This window comes from Pygocentrus nattereri, chromosome 25 (genome assembly GCF_015220715.1).
Source record: "Pygocentrus nattereri isolate fPygNat1 chromosome 25, fPygNat1.pri, whole genome shotgun sequence".
In the NCBI taxonomy this organism is placed as follows: Eukaryota; Metazoa; Chordata; class Actinopteri; order Characiformes; family Serrasalmidae; genus Pygocentrus; species Pygocentrus nattereri.
In genome coordinates, this window is record NC_051235.1 from 6076272 (window position 1) to 6093860 (window position 17589).

At 40.5% G+C, this 17589-nt stretch overlaps 1 protein-coding gene across 1 annotated transcript in view; it reads left to right on the forward strand.

Moving 5' to 3' along the window:
• The window catches only part of rbm20 (RNA binding motif protein 20), a 127492-nt gene that overhangs the window by 2373 nt on the left and 107530 nt on the right, over nt 1-17589 (forward strand). Inside the window, exon 2 of the mRNA XM_037534279.1 lies at nt 10874-11240. Within this exon, the coding sequence (XP_037390176.1) occupies nt 11128-11240 (113 nt within the window). The 5' untranslated portion in view covers nt 10874-11127. The remainder of the gene's footprint in view (nt 1-10873; nt 11241-17589) is intronic.

Sequence of the window (17589 nt, forward strand, 5' to 3'; positions counted from 1 at the left end):
TGATTCATGTAGACCCAGAGTTTTCGCGTTGTCTGATTACTGTGTGATTCATGTAGACCCAGAGTTTTCGCGTTATCTGATTACTGTGTGATTCATGTAGACCCAGAGTTTTCACGTTATCTGATTACTGTGTGATTCATGTAGACCCAGAGTTTTCACGTTGTCTGATTACTGTGTGATTCATGTAGACCCAGAGTTTTCACGTTGTCTGATTACTGTGTGATTCATGTAGACCCAGAGTTTTCACGTTATCTGATTACTGTGTGATTCATGTAGACCCAGAGTTTTCACGTTATCTGATTACTGTGTGATTCATGTAGACCCAGAGTTTTCACGTTGTCTGATTACTGTGTGATTCATGTAGACCCAGAGTTTTCAGCGTTATCTGATTACTGTGTGATTCATGTAGACCCAGAGTTTTCACGTTATCTGATTACTGTGTGATTCATGTAGACCCAGAGTTTTCACGTTATCTGATTACTGTGTGATTCATGTAGACCCAGAGTTTTCACGTTATCTGATTACTGTGTGATTCATGTAGACCCAGAGTTTTCGCGTTATCTGATTACTGCGTGATTCATGTAGACCCAGAGTTTTCGCGTTGTCTGATTACTGTGTGATTCATGTAGACCCAGAGTTTTCGCGTTATCTGATTACTGTGTGATTCATGTAGACCCAGAGTTTTCACGTTATCTGATTACTGTGTGATTCATGTAGACCCAGAGTTTTCGCGTTATCTGATTACTGCGTGATTCATGTAGACCCAGAGTTTTCACGTTGTCTGATTACTGTGTGATTCATGTAGACCCAGAGTTTTCACGTTATCTGATTACTGTGTGATTCATGTAGACCCAGAGTTTTCACGTTATCTGATTACTGTGTGATTCATGTAGACCCAGAGTTTTCACGTTATCTGATTACTGTGTGATTCATGTAGACCCAGAGTTTTCACGTTATCTGATTACTGTGTGATTCATGTAGACCCAGAGTTTTCACGTTATCTGATTACTGTGTGATTCATGTAGACCCAGAGTTTTCGCGTTATCTGATTACTGCGTGATTCATGTAGACCCAGAGTTTTCACGTTGTCTGATTACTGTGTGATTCATGTAGACCCAGAGTTTTCACGTTATCTGATTACTGTGTGATTCATGTAGACCCAGAGTTTTCACGTTATCTGATTACTGTGTGATTCATGTAGACCCAGAGTTTTCACGTTATCTGATTACTGTGTGATTCATGTAGACCCAGAGTTTTCGCGTTATCTGATTACTGCGTGATTCATGTAGACCCAGAGTTTTCACGTTGTCTGATTACTGTGTGATTCATGTAGACCCAGAGTTTTCACGTTATCTGATTACTGTGTGATTCATGTAGACCCAGAGTTTTCGCGTTATCTGATTACTGCGTGATTCATGTAGACCCAGAGTTTTCACGTTGTCTGATTACTGTGTGATTCATGTAGACCCAGAGTTTTCACGTTATCTGATTACTGTGTGATTCATGTAGACCCAGAGTTTTCACGTTATCTGATTACTGTGTGATTCATGTAGACCCAGAGTTTTCACGTTGTCTGATTACTGTGTGATTCATGTAGACCCAGAGTTTTCACGTTATCTGATTACTGTGTGATTCATGTAGACCCAGAGTTTTCACGTTATCTGATTACTGTGTGATTCATGTAGACCCAGAGTTTTCACGTTATCTGATTACTGTGTGATTCATGTAGACCCAGAGTTTTCACGTTGTCTGATTACTGTGTGATTCATGTAGACCCAGAGTTTTCACGTTATCTGATTACTGTGTGATTCATGTAGACCCAGAGTTTTCACGTTGTCTGATTACTGTGTGATTCATGTAGACCCAGAGTTTTCACGTTATCTGATTACTGTGTGATTCATGTAGACCCAGAGTTTTCGCGTTGTCTGATTACTGTGTGATTCATGTAGACCCAGAGTTTTCGCGTTGTCTGATTACTGTGTGATTCATGTAGACCCAGAGTTTTCACGTTATCTGATTACTGCGTGATTCATGTAGACCCAGAGTTTTCACGTTATCTGATTACTGCGTGATTCATGTAGACCCAGAGTTTTCGCGTTATCTGATTACTGTGTGATTCATGTAGACCCAGAGTTTTCACGTTATCTGATTACTGTGTTATTCATGTAGACCCAGAGTTTTCGCGTTGTCTGATTACTGTGTGATTCATGTAGACCCAGAGTTTTCACGTTATCTGATTACTGTGTGATTCATGTAGACCCAGAGTTTTCACGTTGTCTGATTACTGTGTGATTCATGTAGACCCAGAGTTTTCACGTTGTCTGATTACTGTGTGATTCATGTAGACCCAGAGTTTTCACGTTGTCTGATTACTGTGTGATTCATGTAGACCCAGAGTTTTCACGTTGTCTGATTACTGTGTGATTCATGTAGACCCAGAGTTTTCGCGTTGTCTGATTACTGTGTGATTCATGTAGACCCAGAGTTTTCGCGTTATCTGATTACTGTGTGATTCATGTAGACCCAGAGTTTTCGCGTTATCTGATTACTGCGTGATTCATGTAGACCCAGAGTTTTCGCGTTATCTGATTACTGCGTGATTCATGTAGACCCAGAGTTTTCGCGTTATCTGATTACTGCGTGATTCATGTAGACCCAGAGTTTTCGCGTTATCTGATTACTGCGTGATTCATGTAGACCCAGAGTTTTCGCGTTATCTGATTACTGCGTGATTCATGTAGACCCAGAGTTTTCGCGTTATCTGATTACTGCGTGATTCATGTAGACCCAGAGTTTTCGCGTTGTCTGATTACTGCGTGATTCATGTAGACCCAGAGTTTTCGCGTTGTCTGATTACTGCGTGATTCATGTAGACCCAGAGTTTTCGCGTTGTCTGATTACTGCGTGATTCATGTAGACCCAGAGTTTTCGCGTTGTCTGATTACTGCGTGATTCATGTAGACCCAGAGTTTTCGCGTTGTCTGATTACTGCGTGATTCATGTAGACCCAGAGTTTTCGCGTTGTCTGATTACTGCGTGATTCATGTAGACCCAGAGTTTTCGCGTTGTCTGATTACTGCGTGATTCATGTAGACCCAGAGTTTTCGCGTTGTCTGATTACTGCGTGATTCATGTAGACCCAGAGTTTTCGCGTTGTCTGATTACTGCGTGATTCATGTAGACCCAGAGTTTTCGCGTTATCTGATTACTGCGTGATTCATGTAGACCCAGAGTTTTCGCGTTGTCTGATTACTGCGTGATTCATGTAGACCCAGAGTTTTCGCGTTGTCTGATTACTGTGTGATTCATGTAGACCCAGAGTTTTCGCGTTATCTGATTACTGTGTGATTCATGTAGACCCAGAGTTTTCGCGTTATCTGATCGGATTTCTGACGGATCTTCTGCAGTTATCGGATCATTAAGTGCATGTAAACGCAATCAGATGTCTCAGGCACTAGGTCGACGTATTTGTAACCATTTCTGTGAGGGAGCATTTAGAGGCTTTAAACTCTACAGACGTCTGGTTCCTACCACCACCGCTGTGATCACTTCTGACATGTTGTGAGGTGTCAGATGAGTGGAATTCCCTTTTGTTGTAACTTTATTAACTGTTGCTGAGTCCTAGAAGGGCTGTTAATGCTTTTGTGTGTATTTCCTGCCGGGTCTGAGCATCGAAGTGCTTAACGTGCTAAGTGACCGTGAATGACCGCTCACTAAGGGCTGTTATGTCCTAATTGAAGTAGAGTTTAGCGTTTACAAGTTGTAAACACGTTTCCTGCCGTGTTTGTTTTTCACTTTCCTTACGCGTCTGGCATTTTGTTTGACTCTCCCAGTGGATCTGGCAACTAGATACTGAAGAAGCCACTGAATATGTGTGACATTGACTGAATATGTGGGACTGTGTCGCTGGGTAGCTTTGGTTCTGGAATTATAACCCCCCCCCCACCCCATTGCAACTGTTAGGCTAATCCCATGTGGGAAAAATCACAGGCATTTACAAGCCATTGTGACTCTTTTTTAAACCTGTTTTATGAGGTCATGCAGACTCTGCATCTGCAGCCACAATCACAACATGCTGCTTCGCCCATGAAGGTTTTTAAGGGTGAACCTGACCTTGTTAGCTGGCATCTGGTCATATTAAGCACTGTTTAGCAGTTTCGTGACTTTATATATATATACACTGTATAAACGGAGCCTCTTTAACTCCTTGAACGCACTCGGTCATGCTCTTCATAACGTTCATATTCCATAAGCTCCATTCAGAAGCTGGGCGTCGTGTGAGGCTGTAGATCTTCTCTCCAGTCTAATAGACGGTGACGTCATTTTAAACCCTTATAATAAAAGAAGCTGAACTTACTTTTATAAAATAACACAAAGAGCGTCTGAGATTTTTGGCTTTCGGCAGTAAATTGTAAGCATACAGCGATATGTGTGATCATAAAACTCATTTTCTGTTCATTTAAGGAGAGCTTTTACAAAAAATAAAAAATAGAGATTTACATTTATTTCGCGAAGTTACTGAATAATGTGCCCAACGATTTGGTCATGTAGATTCAGATGGACTAACCAAAATCTACCCTGGAGAAGAAGAGGTTAAAGGGTAAAACGTTTTTTTACGTCTATTCTATAGTGTCAGATATGTCAGAGAAATGTCAGCGTGAATGACAAGTGAAGTGGAACTAAAGCACAATGTGTCATTTTCTGCTTTGGTTTCACACCAAGGGACCTGAACTACAAATACACACAGCTTTAAAAAAATAGTTCTTCAGTTCTGGCGTTTGTTTGAAATACAGTATTAAGTGCCGTGTCTTTGACAACGAGGGAAAGAATACGAGCAACACAGACTTACAGGAAGAAACGCTCAATTTATGATTTCAGTCGTTTGCCCTATTGGACTAACATTGTACGCAGTGTGCGATCGGTATTGAATATACGTTGTCGTCTTTGTCGTCAATCGTCTTGAATAATCATAAACTGTCTGTTGATGGGCAGAAAAGGGCTAAGCATGTGCCTCTAACCCAGTCATCCATCTAGGGCAGCTTTTCCCTGAATGGCATTCCCAGCTGCCCTTAGAACATGCACCGGAAAAACGATCTTGTGTAAAGAGGCGCCCTCGTGACTTCACACAGGTCTAATGACTCCCGAGTGCTAATGTGAAACAGAGAGATGGTTCAGCTCCCACAGGTTCACATTGAGGCAGCCGTATGTTAAATGTTATTTGATCAGAAAGAGACGATAAAAAATCTAAAGCACTAAAATAAAGTATGAAAGAAAGCACTGAAAATATTAAAAGTATTTTCATGTTTTGGACAGTATTAGCTAGTTTTGATCCACACACACACACACACACACACATATGTGTGTGTGTTTAACTTTACAGGAGAAGGAAAAACATTCCTTACTTTTAATGCAAGTCAATGGAACCAGACATTTTTCCAGGTAAATTTGGGCCGTTTCTTTTGATCCATGTATGCTTACAATTTACAGCTGAAAGCTAAAAATCTCCGACGCTCTTTGTGTTATTTTGTTAAAGTGATGTTTCCAGAGCAGATCACTGAAGAGACGCCGCCTGTTTATAGTTTAGAGCCCAGATTTGGGGAAAAACGGGTAGAAAAACAAAGTTCAGCTTCTTTTATTATAAGGGTTTAAAATGACGTCACCGTCTATTAGACTGGAGAGAAGAGCTACAGCCTCACACGACGCCCAGCTTCTGAATGGAGCTTATGGAATATGAACGTTGAAGAACATGACCAAGGGCGTTTTGGAACCACCGGTGGTCTCAAGGAGCTGAAACGGTTAAAAGTAATGCCCACCTTAGGAGCAAGAAGTTTTTTTGTTAAGAGTGTATCACCATAGATACGCTAAAGCGAAAAAGGATAATATGACAGTATGTCATTATCATGGTTTACTGGTATAAACAATATATTACCCAGCACCAATAATGACAAGACATAACGGTACCTTTCATTTTAATACAACCTACAAAAAAAAAAAATCACTTGCCGTTAACTGTTTCTACTGTCATATTCCAGAAAAGGCATTTTGGGAAGCCAGGCTCTATCTATGGAACGTTTTCCCTACATTTGTTTATTCTGTGTTGCCATGATGTTGGATGTCTTTCCTTTCTTTAATTGGAAGTAAAGTGGCAAAGGTAGATTTTGTCCTCAGTTCGTAGCTGATTATAGGGGCTTCACTTAAGCGGTATCCCCTTTCTCCCAGGCCAAAAATACACCCGGTCTCACACATGTGTGAGTTGGTCAAGGTGCTTGTCAGCAACGAATTTGTCAGATGTTTTTGAACTTTCACCATTAGTCATTTAAGCAGATGATGTGTTGATACAGTGAATTACATAGTGAATCTGACCTGTCCCCACTTGGAGAACGTGACTAAGTTCTGAACCGCTGTTCTGAGCTACTTAGTATATTGAAGATTTGCCTTTTGTAAGCTCTGATCGGCTTTGTGGACATATTGGATGGACATACTGTGATTTGTGTAGTTTACCGTTGGTCTTTCTTCCTTCTGGCGAAGTAAAATAAGCTTCACTGCAGGAAAGGGAACGGCACAGACCGTCTGCTGTTGGTTTAGCGGGTTATCCAGCATTTCAGCATCTGAAACATAACATATCGCTGCTGTCGGAAGAAAACCTTGTATCTCCATTTTTGTCATTTTTCAGTTTTTCACATAAATTGAAAGTGCTTGTTGCCCTTTACACTGTATGTAAATTTCATGATGAATAGACCGAAAGAAATGACCCAAAATTGTTTGGAAAAAGTTCTGGTTCTATTGAAGTACATTAAAAGTAAAGTAGGTTTTTTCCTTCTCCTGAAAAGTTACCATTTTGGAGATTTTTTTTTTCTCTTCCAACAACAATGATATGCTGGTTTTGCTGATGTTTAGCTTTCAAAGCTACTGACCAGCATCCAAAATGCAATATATTGTAGTGTCGGCGTGGAGCGAGATACAGGGGAGCCCATGATTCCACCATGAGAATTGAGCTAAAATACCCAGGCAGAAAGGCACATAAAAAAGCACTGAACTCGTGGGGGAAGTCGCCACTAGCCACAGGCTTCATCCTCATGGTAGACCCCTCTTAGACTCAAATGAACCACACCCTAGACACAAAATACCAGAAATAACAAATACACTTTAAACTAATGAACAACTTTAGCAACAACAGTAAGTCTTCTGGAGGTGGAGTCTGATTCCATTGACTTACATTAAAAGTAACATAGGTTCCTTTTTACTGTGAAGTTACCGTGTTGGAAATATGAGGTTTTCTTCCCACAACAGTGATATGCTAGTTTCACTGGTCACCACTGGTCACAAGCTTTCTAGCAAGATTAAAAAAAAAACAAAACTACATTTTAGTACAATTAGCTGGATTAAGCAATTAAAGATGATGGGTGAGTGAATTTTTGGATTGATCAGGGCATATTTTGGTTTGTTCATCTGAATTTCCATGACCAAATCATAAGGCAAATTATTCAGTAACTGCATGAAATAAATGTATTTATTTTATATGCTTCCCTCAAATGAACAGAACATGTACTTACAATTTACTGCCGAAAGCTGAAAATCCCAGACGCTCTTTGTGTTATTTTATTAAAGTAACGTTTCCAGAGCAGATCACTGAAGAGACGCCGTCTGTTTATAGTTTAGAGCCCAGATTTGGGGAAAAACGGGTCGACTTTCAGTAGAAAAACAAACTGAGTTCAGCTTCTTTTATTATAAGGGTTTAAAATGACATCACCGTCTATTAGACTGGAGAGAAGAGCTACAGCCTCACACGACACCCAGCTTCTGAATGGAGCTTATGGAATATGAACGTTATGAAGAACATGATGAAGTGCATTATGGAACCACCGGTTGTCTCAAAGAGTTGAATAGGTTAAGATTAAAGTCCAACTTGTTGAAATATAAACAAATGGATCGAGAGTAGTTTGATTTGAAATGGCTTATTGTACCTGTTTGGATTTCTTTTATGGTTTACAGCAGTGGTGAGAGGAACCAGATGTCACAGTGTCTACAACACAAATTTAGCTGTTTCATGTACATTTTATTCAGCCATTTTATTTCCAGAATGATCAGTGAGCCTAAAGATGTTATTTGAAGTTACTGTATATAACGTTGAGAATGGCAAAGAAGCGGTAAATTTGAAAAGAATGTGGGGACTATTTTGCTTGACACCTCTCTGGCTTAAATTTTAAATAATAAATCTTAGGCCAAAATCCCAGAGCTGCCATAAAACGAGACCTCAAGCATCAGGCATATTCCTAAGTAGGGAGGAGTTGATACCAGTTTTTTCAGACCGAGAACATGGTTTTTTAGTACTCGCCAACACCAAGTCCGATCCTGCACTGAGTAACCTACATAGAATTAAGTAGTTGTAAGTGTAAATGAGTGCACTGCACCTTAAAAATTAAATCATTAAAATCTAGCTGATTTTCAATGAAGTGCATTAGCTGGCTATGCTACAGTATTTACCATGAATCAGGTAGCTTGCAGTGGAGAAGAGCAGGTTTTATTCAGGAATACACTTCTGTACAGCTGTAAATAAAGCATGTTTCATAGTTTTGATCCTCAATTGTCTCTTTCAGCAGCAGCCTCTGTAGATCAGTGACAGCAGGAATCACTATCCCGAGGCTGAAGCATCTGATGAGCCCACGTTTAGAGATTTATGTCTTGTTAGTATTTTGTTTGGTCGGCTGAGCTGCGGCCTGGGTTTGATTCCCCGGCCGGGCGACCAGAGTCCTTTCTCTGTGGAGTTTGCATGTTCTCCCCGTGTCTGCATGGGTTTCCTCCAGGTACTCTGGTTTTCTCCCACAGTTCAAAGACATGCGTTCAGGCCAGTTGGACATGCTAAATTGCCCCTAGGTGTGTGTGTGAATGTGTATGTCTGTCTGTCTGCCCTGCGATGGACTGGCAAACCCGTCCAGGGTGTATCCTGCCTTCCGCCTGATGACAGCTGGGATAGGCTCTAGCTCTCCCCCGTGACCCTGAGGGAGCCAGACGCACATTTTAGACGTCTTGTTCTTTGGCGACTTTGATTGTATATTTGAGTAGACAATCATGTACAGACATGCCTAAATTTAAATGTGAAATGAAGCTCTGTGTGTGGACAATTTCAAATACAGCGCTTCCGTTTAAAATAACGTTGCATGGCAAGTACTGAGCTTAGAGCTATTTTGAATGAACAGTGGCCAGTTTGGGTTACAGCACAGCATTTAATTAAAAATTAAATATCGTCAGGGGCCGTATTACAGTAAATTCTTAAGTCTGAGATTTGCTTTGTTGTAATGGCAACTTCAGTTAAGACTGAAGTTAGGACAGAAGCTATTACAGAAAAACAGTTATTAAGTCTGTAATCTTATTTCCAGATAAGAAAATGGTTTCACAGAAACATCTTAAGTAGCCCAGAGCACTATAACCAGAATAATGATGCTACATTTATCTACACTGAAAACGGTGCTTTGACTTGTGAGGTTCTTTCTAACAGTATTTTAAAGTCCCAGATTTTGCAGACCCGATCTCCACCGTCCCTCTTGATGATGATAAAATATGACAGTGATGGTGGTGAATAATGAGGAGATGGAGCTGAATGTGTGTCTGTTTATTCGGAGGATTAACATTAGTGCGCTCGACTAAAGCGTTTAGGAAATGAAACTGAAACTGAGAGCTGCAAAGCTCTGATAAACAGCAGGGGGCGCTGACACAATATTCTTACCTTTCAGTTTATCTTTTATCTTACGCTTTAGTTTGACCTTGTTTACTTCATTAACGGTAGCTAATGTTAGCTGTCTGGCTAACTAACTTGATTACGTGTTTACACTTCAGCTGTGCGCGTGTGGTCGGTTGCTAGGTAACAGACATCACAGTTGATTGTCGACTTCAGTCAAGTAAGTTACGATTTCCTGACTTGAGATGAGAAAAGATTCTTAAATTAGGACAAGATTTGCTTCTGTAGTACAGACGTGTGAAAAGTCTTATCAAGACCTGTCGGATCTTAAGTTAAGATAAAAAGACAGGAATTTTCTGTACTACGGCCCCTGGTTCCTTTCTTCACTGCTGTGAACAAATCTCATGCTGTAGGTTTCTCTAGAACAGAGAACCTCACGTCAAACCACGCTGAGTGACGCTGTTTACGTCTTACCATTTCATCATGCAATTAGAAAAATCTGTGGAATTCCCGTTTACCGCTGTTCAGCATCGCAATAATGATGCATTGCATTATTGTAATAAAGTTGGGTGTGAAGTTACTGTGGAGTTCAGACAAAGCTTTAGTGCTATCATTATGCTGCCAGCAGCAGGCTTAGCAGTATTATTTAAGGGAAGCCATCATTGTTATTTTGGCTGCAGTGATCTGGACCCTGTGTCTGAACGGCAATGACCGGGTGCCAGGCACAGCCTTTTGCCCCACATTAACAGTTTTCTAAATGAGACTTTCAGTTTAGAAAATTCATCAGCGCAGCACCGTGTGCGCTTCCTCCATCCACCACGTCTACCTCGCTCGTACTTCTAACGAAAGAAGTCGGCTTAATGTCGACACCAGTGTGAGTGACCAGCACGAAAGAATACAGCTGCTAAATTAATCCAGCACCTAGCGGAGTGACTTACAGCATTCCTCATGCCTGCTCTGTCCTGGGACTGGGGGCTGGTGAGTGAGAGTGGAAGAGAGGGGCAGAGGGGAGGGGGAGAAGTGTGGACTCGATCCCCGTCCTGGCTAGAGCTCCCAATTGGTCTATTGCCTTTCAGCTCTTGCTTCCTGTCATATCCTCTTAGTTTGAGTCTAACTTTGAAATCATCTCCTTTGAAGAGTCTCTTTGGTGCCTTTTCCCATTTGTTTTATTTGAGATTTTTTTTTTTTTTTTTACAGTTTAGGTGGACAGGCGGAGAAGGCGGAAAGGCAGTCCCTGCCATTGCTGCTGTTGGCCAGACTCGGCGGGCAGCTGAGGCAGACTTTCGCCGCCAGCTTCCCCCACTGGTCAGCCCGTCATAGAAGATAGACAGCGAGCCAGCAGGATTCTGTTTCATCCAGCCACTGTATACGAAAAACCAAGCAGCTTTCTCTGGGCCTGGCTGTGTTTTGTTGGAGTTTTCTGCTTTACAGGTGGAGAGTGACTTTATAGCATGAAACAAGCTTGGGACAAGAGCGTTTTTGAGAATGGGCAGACGAAACACAAACATCCAGGAACAGGCCATGTGGATTCTGGAACAGCAGCTCCTCTTGAGCACCTCCAGAGGTAAGAGACGTTTACCGTTAGAATTTCTTACAGTGCGTTTTGAAACGCATGAAATTAAGCCACTTGTTGCCGCTTTCCTGGAGGCTTTACACACACGCATACACACGAACACGTGGTTCATCACTTCTGTTTAGCACAAATCACTGAAATACTGAGTGCTGAGTGGTTTTTGAAAGCTTTGTGCTGGACCCAGATGTGTGTATCCAGGGCCCGCAAAAAAAAAAAAAAAAATGAAAGGCTGATGGATGGATTCTGTGACTGATGCAGAATGTTCATGCCAAAAAATCGATTTCACTGCTTCCCCGTATCTGTTTCTAGTAGGACTGGGGTTTCCCGCTCCACGCACTTCCTCCCATTCATCATGATTTCTGTTTAATGCTCGTTACATGGCCTAAATCACTTTTCCACAGGAGGGATCTGGATCTGTTTTTAAATAGAACGCAGGCACATTGTAGCACATTAGTGTGGTTTGTCAAATAATAAAAAGCTGTTCACGTTTTATCGTTTACTATATTGTGATTGTCATATCGTTGCTGTCCAGTGAAAACCATGTATCTCTTTTTTCGGTTGATTTTTAGTTTTCTTCATCATTTCAACGAACCTGTCCTTTACGTTGTGTGAATTTCATAATGAATGGACCAATAGAAATGCTCTAAAATCACTCAGAAGGAAATCTCTTTACATTGACTTACATTAAAAGGTAAGAGTTTTTGCCTTGTCCTGTAAAGTTAATATTTTGGAGATACTTGTTTTTCATTGGACCGGGACGATATGCATTAATTCTATACTAAATTCCTACTGCCTTTGAAATCACACTAGAGCACCAACATTTAACATTAATTCTGTTAGTAGTAAATATTTGCTACCAGTGCTAGTGTGAAGTAAGAAAACAATACGAATTGAATTAAAAGTAATACATAAAATTAATCAACAGAAAACTTAAATATCCTTAAATGTCCTTACTTTCTTTATTAAAGGAATAAGCGTAAATAGCCTCAAGTGCTGTCCTTGGAGAAAAATAAAATGTGCTGTTTGTTTACTGTTTGTAAATAGTTTACAAACCACATTTTAAAAAACTTTACATTTTAAGATTTTTATCATTGCATGGACTATTAATAAATAATGTATATGATTTTTCCCCATGACACATGAACAAATAGCAAATATTTTGAATGCGCTTCATCATAAAGCTGTAAAGCAGTTACAGCTTTGTAGTTATTTTACACATTCGGGGGTTTTCACAACAGTTGGGCCTACATTAATATGAGACTTTGGACCGCAGTCAATAAATCTTAACATTGAAATGCTGCGGAAAAGTCCCGCAGCTCACTTTCAGGATGGTGTGGAGGACCGCTGTGCCAGATGCAAGAAAAGATAATAGTAAAAATACGAAGCGCTCCAGAATAGAGGATGTCGCTGCTGTCAGAAAAAAAAGCTCGTATCTCCAAAACGGTAACGTTACAGGAGAAGGAAAAAACCTAGTATACGTTTAATTCAGATGTTTTTCCAAGTCATTTTGGGTCGTTTCTTTTGGTCCATCCTTCATGAAATTTACAGACCGGGTGAAAAACAACAGGTATTTTCAATCGATATCAAAAACTGAAAAAGACAAGGTTTGATAAAAAAGATAGAAGGTTTTGTTTCCGACAACAGCGAAACGAGAGTGCCTGAAAAAATCCTTTCATTCCTTTCACATCTGCTACATGTTACTTCTGCTGTGAGCAGAACAGTGGAGGAGAGGAACTCGGATCAAGACCCAGGAGTCTAACACTGTAGTGCACGGCTGTTTGATCCTATTTACATAGTCAAACCACAGCAGTCTGTTTTAATTACGGCCTATTACACAGTCCTTTAACTACAAACGTATCTCTACACAGCTGTAGAGAGAGCTGAACTGAAATTGAGGATGTTTGTGCCTTTACAGTGATTCAAGGTTACAAGCGCAGATTTATTTATTTATGCCAGTTGTAGGAATGAAGATGCCAGCAAAGCGTGTTCTTTTCGCTCAGTGCCTATTATTATAATGTATTAGATAATATCAGTCGTTTTTTTTTTATTAATTAAAGATGCTTCTTAATGCATTGTTAATCCACTGTTTGCAGGATGCTGTCGCTGTCCAGTGAAAAACACTGGATCTCCATTTTATGCCTTTTTGTGATTGGACAAATAGAAATGCTTCAGAATTGCGTAGAATAAAAACTTTTTTCCATTAACTTGCATTGAAAGTAAAGAACGTTTTTGCCCTCTCCTGTAAAGTTGCTATTTTGGAGATGCTTGTTTTTCATTGGACAGCGACGACATGCAGCATTTAGAAAGACGTACGGGGTCTGAATTGTTCATAGCGTTGGTGCCAGGAAGCAGATGTCCAAAGTGTTTAATGCCTCTGAGAGCGGCCTCACAGAAAGTCAGTATGAGATGGCTATGAGTACATGCACTGATGCCTGATACGCTGTTTTGTGACACTTTGAAGACTTGAAGGCCTGAAACATAATTTTAAAACGCATTAGCGTTCATGTAAGACTCAGCATTACGTATAAAACTCAGAAGGCTTGTGTAGGTTCTCCAGTCTTTTGATAGTAAATGAAATGGCTGTTGACCCCTGGTTCCTAATCACCACCGCTGTAAATAAGTCTGAGTCTCTCCGTTTTTCTGAAACCACTTTAACTGCTTTGTTTATGTCTCGCTGATTATGCAGCCTGACATCGATGGAGTTTCCCTTGTTTTTCGTTCGAGGTTCTTGTCTTTTGTGTTACGGTATTAATTGGTGCACTGGAAGCACTAAGACTGGACTAAATGCTGTTCTCTTGACCTAACGACTCATGAAAGTGGTGAATCTGATGAGGTGAGCTGACCATACGCACTGCTGCTTCAGAAAGTGGAAGGCTGTGTGTGACCATTTATGGTCTTGTATTCCACTGATTCTATTTTAAAGTGTCAACAAGTCGTGTATTTGGTTTTGACCGACACACGTGCTCTGCTGACCTTCTTTTCCGATTCCCTGGTTTGTGAGTGTGTGGCAGCGACATGTATCCTTGTTAACGGCATAGCCTCTCTGTCCAATCTCAAGCGTTCGGTCAGGGGCCTCTACAAGCCATGTAGTTTATTTTTCGGACATTGTTTGAATGTGGAAGTCTATTCATTCCCTTGCTCTGGTTTTGTAATCAGTACGTTTGGGCCTTTTTCTGTTCGAGTGCTAGTTTCCAGGACACAAGCTTCTATATCCTAATGCACAGGGATGTCTCACTTCGCCCGACTCTAAATGGGAAGGTCACTGCGGAATAATAAGGTTCATTATTGTAATGAATGTGTTGACGCGCAAACATACAATACCGAATCTTTCAGAATTCCCAGTTTGGTTTGGCTTTAGGTTTTTCTTTAATCGCTTGAATTTGATTTTGCTCTGATCTGCTTTTGCTCTGAGCGAGCGCTCTAGCGTTTTTCACTCTCATGCGTTTAATCTGTTGTGCACCTCTGTAATAGTCGTTTACTTAAGAGCTTCTGTGGCGAGCGCTCGCAAAACGCCAGAGCTTTATTTGCTGAAATAAAGAATTTCACAGCTGTGAGAGCGAGTCGCCCTCTCTGACAGCCCCGCTCCACAGCCCGAGTGTTTTGATCAATTGAGCTTTAAGCTGCGTGAGCGGCAGCATTAGCGAAGTATTGTTGCAATCTTTCGAGGCTGGATTGTTGGGATTTTTTATTTGCGCTTTGTGCGTTGCGCCGCCTCCGTCTCTCCCTCTCATCCGCTGTTCTCTCCAGCTGCTCCCTCTATATCACCCTGGCAGCTTGACACCAAGGTGGGGGGGGGGGGTTCGCTCTGTTCTGCTGGGTGACCGAATGTGCTGCTAGTTTACCTGCTGGGTCAATCCAGGCTCCGTTCTTCACATTCTTCACCCATATTTCTCAGGAATGGTCCATGATTGGATGTTCAATGTGTATTCCTGCTATATGTCATGGTTCCTTTTGTCTTGACCACAGTCATTACTAGTCTAGGTGGAAAGACGCGGCTCCAAAATGTCACTAAAGCGGTTGCAGTTATTAGTTTGTGAGTAATACAATTAAGTGTGATGACAGGCAGCAACTCTGGATTATGATTATTTTTCTGTATTCCTGTTTGTTTTCATGTATTTTATTTTGTCATTCTTCATTTTAAACCATAACTGATAGGCGGAGGTGTCCATGCGACGCTGCAGCCTATCAAAAAAACGGCTGCGTGCTGGCGGAATATCAAGCATGAGCCGGATGGTTTTGCAGTGAACGTTGACGTGTAGAAAATGCAATTCAGCATGAATTTCATGTCTGTTAAACCTTACGAGGTCATGTGCTCAACCCCAGTCTGACTCAGGGCCAGCGAATTAGTGCAAGACGCACATAAAGATCTTGGTCAACCGTCCACTTCAGGCACTTCATGCAAAAATACAACCATGGAAGGACATTTCAGAACTTTTTGGCTTCAGGGATTTCCCTGGCTCAGGTATGATAACATAAAGCAGACTATATTGCCAGTTCTGTTCGAATGCAGGTTAAGATGTAAAATGGATTTCTCAACAGGAACAAACTTTCCAAAAAGAGTCGGCGAGAGTCAATCGCATCGAAGTGCACGCGACTACATTATCGCCAATAGCGCTCCTACTGAAACGCTCTCATAGCCCGTGGAGCGTCTCGTGCATGTGGGGAAAAAAACAGCCGAGAAAGAATTCCGAGAGCTTAAAATGATATTCAACACAGCCTCTATGTGACCGCGTGTGAAGAACTGCCTCACAAATATTGTTAATGAAAGAAACAGACTGAACGTGTTGAAAGTGAATGATAATCAGGCACCGTGAAGGCAGAGATGCTAAAATCGCCGAGCTGACCTGAGCTGAGTTGAAAAGCTTTGTTTTTTTGCATGTTATAATTTGGCACTTATTAAAGTTATTAAAGTTATTCGCACTATTAGATTTTTTCTTTAATTTTTTCTATTTACATTCATTAAATCGGTTGATTCTAACAGTATTCAGTAAACTGTGCTCAGTGTTTGACCAAAGTAAAAATGCTATTTTTAAATGCAAATATTAAAAAACTGTTTTTTTTGTTGTTGTTTTTAAGCTTTTTACCATCTGCATTCGGCTACTGCGCAAGCAGTTTTGAAGTATACACAGATTTAAATTAAATCATGGTGAAAATTGGGATTTGCCTTTAATCAGTTCCTGAAGAATCATAAGTGAACATCATAGTGAGGCTGTTGATCGTAATGAGTTTTGTATCGCTGATTGCTGAGACCTCGGACATTTGGTGGCACGGCTGATGATGCTAAAAGAGCGGCTGGTGCTCATTCCTGTTGCTGCCGTTCTCAGGGTTGCCTGTTAACGGTCTCTGATCAAGAGTTTTGACAATGAGAGTCGGTGCTTTGCTGAAGGATGTTGAGGAGTCTCTGCTGCTATTTTACTAAAAGTTTTTTTTACCTCATTTTTAAAAGTTTTACCTCAGTTTTAAAAGGTTTTTACATCCAGTTTTTACCTCAGGCATGTGGACTGACTTTAATAGTACGTATATCTGCAGAAGTCTTCAGTAAGGTGAGCTTTACACTCTGATATATTGGCTTTTTTTGTTTTAGATGTGAGAAATTGTGCTCAGTCCACGCATGTACTCTTTACATAACTGCTAGGGCTGGAAGTCTTTCATCTTGTACGCCACCACTGGGAAGTTTGGAATCATGGTTTTCAGTAACGTAAAACCAATATGTTAAAGATATATTTCGGTGTTGCCGGAAGAAAAACTCCTGTCTCCAAAATGGGAACTTTACAGGAGAAGGAAAAACCTACTCTACTTTTAATGTAAGTTAATGGAACCGGAATTTTTCCAAGACATTTTGGGTTATTTCATTTAGTCCGTTCATCCTGAAATTTACATGTGAAGTAAAGGACAGCAAGTATTTTCAAACTGTTAAAAACTGAACAATAACAAAAATAGAGATACGAGCTTTGTTCTGACAACAGCGATTTACTAAATTATTCTAATATGATACAGCTTCATAGTTTTGTAGGAAGCTACAGTTAAATGGTTTGAGCTGTAGATGATTCCATTATAATTCAAAATCAAAATGACTATATAATCAAATTAGCATTCAGAAAGTATTTTACTTGAAAAACGGTGAACAAATTTGCTCATAAAATCTACCACGAAATGATAAACACCATTATAGATATTATTTTTCATTCAATATCTTCTTGATGTTCCCAAAGAACTTGAAATATTAAATAAAACATCTTCGAATACTTCTGGGTGTTTAGCTTATAGTATTTCAGTCTCCACCATAGAAGTTGTTATCGAAAAAATAACATTTAAAAAATATTAATTTAATATGAACTTA